Raw genomic sequence first — 6,000 nt, forward strand, 5'->3', positions numbered from 1 at the left:
TGAGCAGAGAAAGGCCGAGTCCTCGAAGCTGAATCACTTCTCCACTCCAGGGAGACCTGCTTCAAACAGGAGCAATCCGGAGTCCTGCAGACTCCGAGGCGGCCCCGTGTTGCGTTCCTCGCCCCTCCGAACCCCACTCTCCTGCCCTTCCACACGACACCCGCTTCCTTACATGCAACCGCTTCAACCCAGCCTGGAAATCCAGGCTGCGTGTTCATTTAACTTCATTTCATCAGAAAGCCACTTCCCTCGGAGAATTCATTCCACTCGAGTGGCAAAAGCTGATTAAAAGCCAGCGTGCTGCCAGGCTTGGGCGTGGGCAGAGCAGCCCGCAGTGAGGAACTGCCCGGCAGAACAGAATGGACCACTCTGACCGCTGCCCGGGCCTGCCCTGCTGGCGCTGGCGCTGGCGCTGTGGGTGTTGATGGGAAATGACCGGCTGACTGCATCTAGGATTCTCCACTGGGAGTTCAACCAGAGAAGAGAGGGAGTGAAAAACGCGGCACTCTAAGCTGTCGGCATTTGTCCTCACCCGGAGAGCCTGAGCTCCGGGAAGCTGTGCTGAGGCCCTTCCCATCCTCGGGTGGCCGGGGCTCCCCCCTGATTCAACAGGTGGGAGTCCGGGGAGCAGTGTGTAGGTGGACGGAGGCAGGGCTAGCAGGTGCTCAGACCTCAGGAGCCGCAGAGTCACAGACATGGTGGGTTGGTGTGCTGCAAGGGAGCCAAGGTATTCCGATGGGAGAATGGAGGGACTTTTTAACGAATTGTGCAGGCGTAACTAGATAGCCACAGGAGAAAAAGAAACCTTGACCCTCACCTCATGACACACACGCAAATGATCTCAAGATAGATCCCAGCCCTCAAGGGAAAGTCAGCATGATTCAAAGCTTACAGAAGCCATTTCTAGGTGAGGTGGGAGCTTGCTTAAATGAAGGGAGTGGGGCTGGCTCTGTGGTCTAGTGGCTAAGAGGGCTGACTGTGCAGTTCCAGTCCCGGCCCCGGCAGCTTAAGAAACAAGCTGGGTGCATGTGCATGCCCCAAATCCCAACAGGATGGAGAAATGAAGAAAAGCGATTGCAGTGTGGCCATACCCAATGCAGAGATTTTTTTTCTCCCGCTCCCTCTGTCTCTCTCTGGTGAGTGTATGCCCTTTGGTAGCTTAAAAAAAAATAGAAAAGGGCATGGGGAAGGTTTTGCGTGTGCATGGAGCGACATGCTGCAGCCCATGGGAAGTGCATACAAGAGACTGAGAAACAGAAAGACAGGGCCAGCAGGTGGCGTGGTGGTTATGGTGCTAGACTCCCACATGGCCGACCACAGTTTGCGTCCTAGACCTGGTGGCTTGAAAAATCTCTCCAGGTGAGCGTAGGGGTGTGTGTGTGTGCGTGTGTGTATGTGGGTGGCCCAAATCCCAGAGGAATGAAGGAGAGGAAACTGTAGTGTGGCCATCCTCCCCCAGGGGCTGACTTTTCATTTTCCCTCTCATTATCTCTCTTTAGTGAGTGCCAAAAACCTTAAAGAAAAAGAAAAAAAAAATGCAGAAAGGCTCAGGTGGGGCCCAGAGTTTGCGTGAACACGTGTCCATCTACAGAGCTCCGAGTCTTTGCAGCAGCGAACGTAGTTGTGAACAGTCCAGGGATAGCCGTGTGGCTGACGGTGTCATTGCAGGAGGAAAGGACAAGGTCCTCGGCCCCACCTCTAGGCTGGGCCTTCCCAGGTAGGAGGGCATGACTGCCAACATGCAGATACCCCTTCCGCTGGAATGTCCCCACGCATGCCTCCCCACTCCCCAGCATTTCAGGCCCTGGGAGCCACCTTGCAACTTAGAAATGTTCTTACTTAGAGGTCAGCCCGTGGCCTGATGGGTAAGGGAGCAGATCCTGCATGACTGACCACGTGGTCTGAGTCCCAGCTCTGTGCTTGAAAAACAAGCTCTGTGTGTGAGTGTGTGTGTGTGTGAGTGTATGTGTGTGTGTGTGTGGTCTCCAAAAATCCTGAGAGGGGGAGAAATGGAGAAGGGATTGTGATGTGACCATGCCCCACTGTGGGGGTGCTTTCTCCCTCTTCCTCTTGCGCTCACTCTCTTAAGGGAGCACACACGCCCTTCAGCAAAAAAAAAAAAAAAAAAAAAAAGAAAGAAAGAAAGAAAGAAAGAAAAGTTTTCATTTATAGAAAGATTTTTTTCATCTGATAAAAGGTAAATGAAGGGGACCAGCAGTTAGCGTAATGGCTATGTCGCTGGACTCCCACGTAGTCGACCGCAGTTTGTGTCCCGGACTCGGTGGCTTAAAACTCACGCTGGGCGCGTGTGCGTGCGTGCCCAAGATCCCGAGAGGAGAATGGAAGAGAAGGGATTGCGGCGTGACCATCCCCCCTGGGGGGTGATTTCTCGCTTTCTGTCTCTATGTCTCTCTCTGTCTGTCTGGCGAGCGCACGCGCCCTTCAGTGGAAATCTCTCCAAAAAAAAAAAGTTAAATGAAAAAGAAAAAACAAATCTGAGATATATTCCTGTCCCAACATAGTTTGAGACATGCCAGATCAAAATGTGTGTTATTATCACAATTGCCAACCAGGAAAAACCAAAATCCCATTTCCTTTCTTCATCGGAGAGAGAAACCGAAGGCAGAAGAAATCATCGGATTCCATCTATTTACCAGTGTGCACACGTCCTGTGAAATCCAATTTGGACACAGAACTCAAGTTGCAAAAGCCCCTCAAGTCTCCCTGTCCAGCATCTTCCGAGACGGCCCCAAATCTCTAGGCTTCAGCACTGCACTTGGAAAACCTTCCGAGGCGCACAGGGTGAATGTCCAGAGCTGTGTGTAAATGCAGAACAACGTGGGTGTGCCTCGTGGGGGCGGGAGGGGCGAGGGGCCGGGCTCACCCCCCGTGTGTGCTGTGACAGCGGGGTGCATGAGGTTGCTACATGCATGCCACGTGAAGGGGTCTGTGATACACACAGGTGAGCGGCATGAGGCGTGCGTGTGAGCCTGCGTGGTGACTGCCGTGCGTGCACACGTGCATTTGCGCACGTGGTGGCGCAGGCCTGGCTCGTGGAGCTGGGCTGCTCAGTCGGGAACATATGTTGTGCGTGCTGGCAGGACACAGTGTCCCTGGCAGCAGCCCAGGCCGAGGAGGTGGAAGCAGGAAGAGTCCGCGCTGGGGCTGCAGAGCTTAGGGAGACTTAGGAAGCCAGGGCTACTCCCCTACCGGCCTCTTGCTGCCTCATCCAGGCCCGGTGTGCAGAGCGGAGGGGGGCCAGGAACTGACTAACCTCACTGACATCCATGCGAGTGTCACTGGCCCTGCTGGAGAGCCCTGTGGCCTGTGGCCAGCGGGGTTGCTGAAAACACTCCGAGGAGGCCACTTGGCGGCCCAGTTGGCCCATGTGGAGTGTGTTAATCAGAGCCACATTCGGTTGGCAGAATCACTGTCCCTAAAGGCGTTCAAGCCATGAAGGCAGATTTGGACCTGTTTAATATCACAGCTCTCTGACGACCAAAAACCACCCCATAATAGGACGTCCTCCTGCCTCAGGCGGGATTCAAACACAGACTAGCACTGGAGGGATGATGGACTAAACAGAGAACCTCTTGGGGCCCTTTCAAATGCAAACCGCCTCAGGGCCTTTCCTATTTTGAAATTGAGGCGAAAGTCATATAACATAAAATTAGCCATTTCCATGTGAACGATCCACAATTAGAACATCCCCAGCGCTGTGTAGCCTCCACCTCCATTGGGTTTCCGAACACGCTCATTACCTTGTTAGAGAATAAAATTGCGTCTCCCCAAAATCCATATGTTGAAGTCCTAACCCCCAGTGTGGCTGTTATGTGGGGATCTGGGCCTTTAAGTAAGTAATTAAGGTTAATGAAGTCTGGGACCAGCAGTTAGCGTAATGACTATGTCGTTGGACTCCCATGTAGTCGACCGCGGTTCAAGTCCCAGACCTGGTGCCTTAAACTCACGCCGGGCGCATGTGCATGCATGCCCAATATCCTGAGAGGAAAATGGAGGAGAAGGGATTGTGGCATGGCCATCCCCCATGGGGGATGATTTCTCACTTTCTATCTCTCTGTCTCTCTCTGTCTTTCTGGAGAGCGCATGTGCCCTATAGCAAAAACCTCTCAAAAAAAAAAAAAAAGTTAATGAAAGTCACAAGGGCCTTGATTTACAAAATTAGTGTCCTGCTAAGAGGAGATTCCATGTCTCTGCTACCCAGCATGCACTGAGGAGAGGCCACGTGAGGGCACCTAGAAGGAGGCCATCTACCACCCAATGGGAGAGCCCTCACCAGACACTAACCCTGTCGACACTTTAATCTTCTCAGCCTCCAGAACCGTGAAAAAATGAATTTCTGTAGTTTAAACCACCCCGTCTCTGTTTTTTGTTATAGCAGCCTGAGCAGACTAACCTATCCCAAAAGGAAATCTGGAACCCATTAAGCAATCACATCCCATTCCCCTCTTCCCCACAGCTCTTGACAACCACCCATGTACTTTCTGGCTCTGTGGATCTGCCTGTTCTGGACACTCCGTATAAATTCAATCATACAACATGTGACCTTTTGAGTCTGTCTTTTTTCACTTTGTACAGTGTTTTTGAGGGTCTTCTACATAGTAGCATGTGTCAATATTGCATCCTTTTTCATGGCTGAGTAATATTCCACCGTATATCTGTGGGTATCTGGTGTACATCCACCATGATTTGTTTATCCATTCATTCATGGATGGTACTTGATGTGTGTCCACGTTTCAGCCATTGTGAGTACTGCTGCCATGGACATGCCTGTACCTGTATTTGTTTGAGTCCCTGTTTTCAATTCTTTCCGGTATAAACCTAGGAGTAAAATTGCTGGGCCATACAATAATTCTCCACTTAGCTTTCTGAGGAGTTCCATGCTGTTTTCCACAGTGGCTGTACCAGTTTACATCCCCACCAGCTGCAGATGAGGGATGAGGCCCTCTACTGATGCCCAGCACACAGAAGGCTGGTCTTTCTCCCGCTAGGAATCCTTCTGTGGCTGGGAAGGCAGGGCTGAGTCTCCCTCCCTAGCCCAAGATCCATCCAAGGAGGTGTGGACTGTCACAACTGGAGTAGGTGGTGGGGTGAGAGCCACAAGAACGAGCTCTAAACCAGGGCCTGGGGTTTAAAACTGAGAAATCCCCTCCCGCTCCGTTTCTTCCCAGCCTGCCCTGGAGAAAAGGGAACTGGGGCAGCGATCTAGAGGGTTCTTCTCAGCCAGGGAACAGGGCGGAGGGGTTCTGACACACTCGGGCCTCTGGCAGGAGGCTCCTGGTGGTTAGAGAGGGGGTGATGGGGAAGCACCCCCCTCCAGTACAGATGCCCTCGCTGAGCCGTGGACTCCCACCTTGAGTCCTGGGTTTTCGTGAACCCTGAGTGCTCACCTTGAATCATGGTACCCCCTTGAGTCATGAGTGCCCACCTGAGTCATGGGTGCCCACCTGAGTCATGGGTGTCCCCTTGAGTCATGGGTGCTCCCTTGAGTCATGGGTGCCCCCTTGAGTCATGGGTGCCCACTTGAGTCATGGGTGTCCCCTTGAGTCATGGGTGCCCGCCTTGGGCCCTGAGTGTCCACCTTATGCTAGGGACTGGGAGAGTCCCCATCCAAAGTGAGCCTATGCCACTTTGGTATGACGGACACCCTCCCATGACAGATGTCCTTCCAGAGTGTCCCTTTGCCCTTCCCCCCTCCTATCCCTCTCCTCCCGACTCACCCTTCCTCCTGTGCCGCCAAGGAGTTCTGAGAGAGCTTAGCTAAGTTCTTCGCGTATTCTTCCTCAATCTTTATCCTGCGAAGGGAGAAAACGCACACGTTGGCTTTCCAGGCCTGGACTGTGGGTCTGGCCCACATCGTGCCACGTATCGCTGTGTAAAGGAACCCCCCCCCGCCCCCAACTGGGAGCTCTGAGCGGGCGTGGCTCTTGTCGGTTTGCCTGACAGGTAGTAGGTGCTTAAAAATCCTGATGAATAAACGAA

The 6,000-nt window shown here is 52.8% G+C and overlaps 1 protein-coding gene across 7 annotated transcripts in view; it reads right to left on the reverse strand.

Annotated features, from left to right (window-relative positions):
- The window catches only part of GAS7 (growth arrest specific 7), a 317,655-nt gene that overhangs the window by 24,636 nt on the left and 287,019 nt on the right, over positions 1-6,000 (reverse strand). For all 7 annotated transcript variants that reach the window (XM_006156410.2, XM_027774916.1, XM_006156411.2 and 4 more), the window contains one exon: positions 5,739-5,813. In XM_006156410.2, the coding sequence (XP_006156472.1) occupies positions 5,739-5,813 (75 nt within the window). The remainder of the gene's footprint in view (positions 1-5,738; positions 5,814-6,000) is intronic.

This window comes from Tupaia chinensis, unplaced genomic scaffold (assembly GCF_000334495.1).
Source record: "Tupaia chinensis unplaced genomic scaffold, TupChi_1.0 Scaffold000493_1, whole genome shotgun sequence".
Lineage (NCBI taxonomy): Eukaryota > Metazoa > Chordata > Mammalia > Scandentia > Tupaiidae > Tupaia > Tupaia belangeri.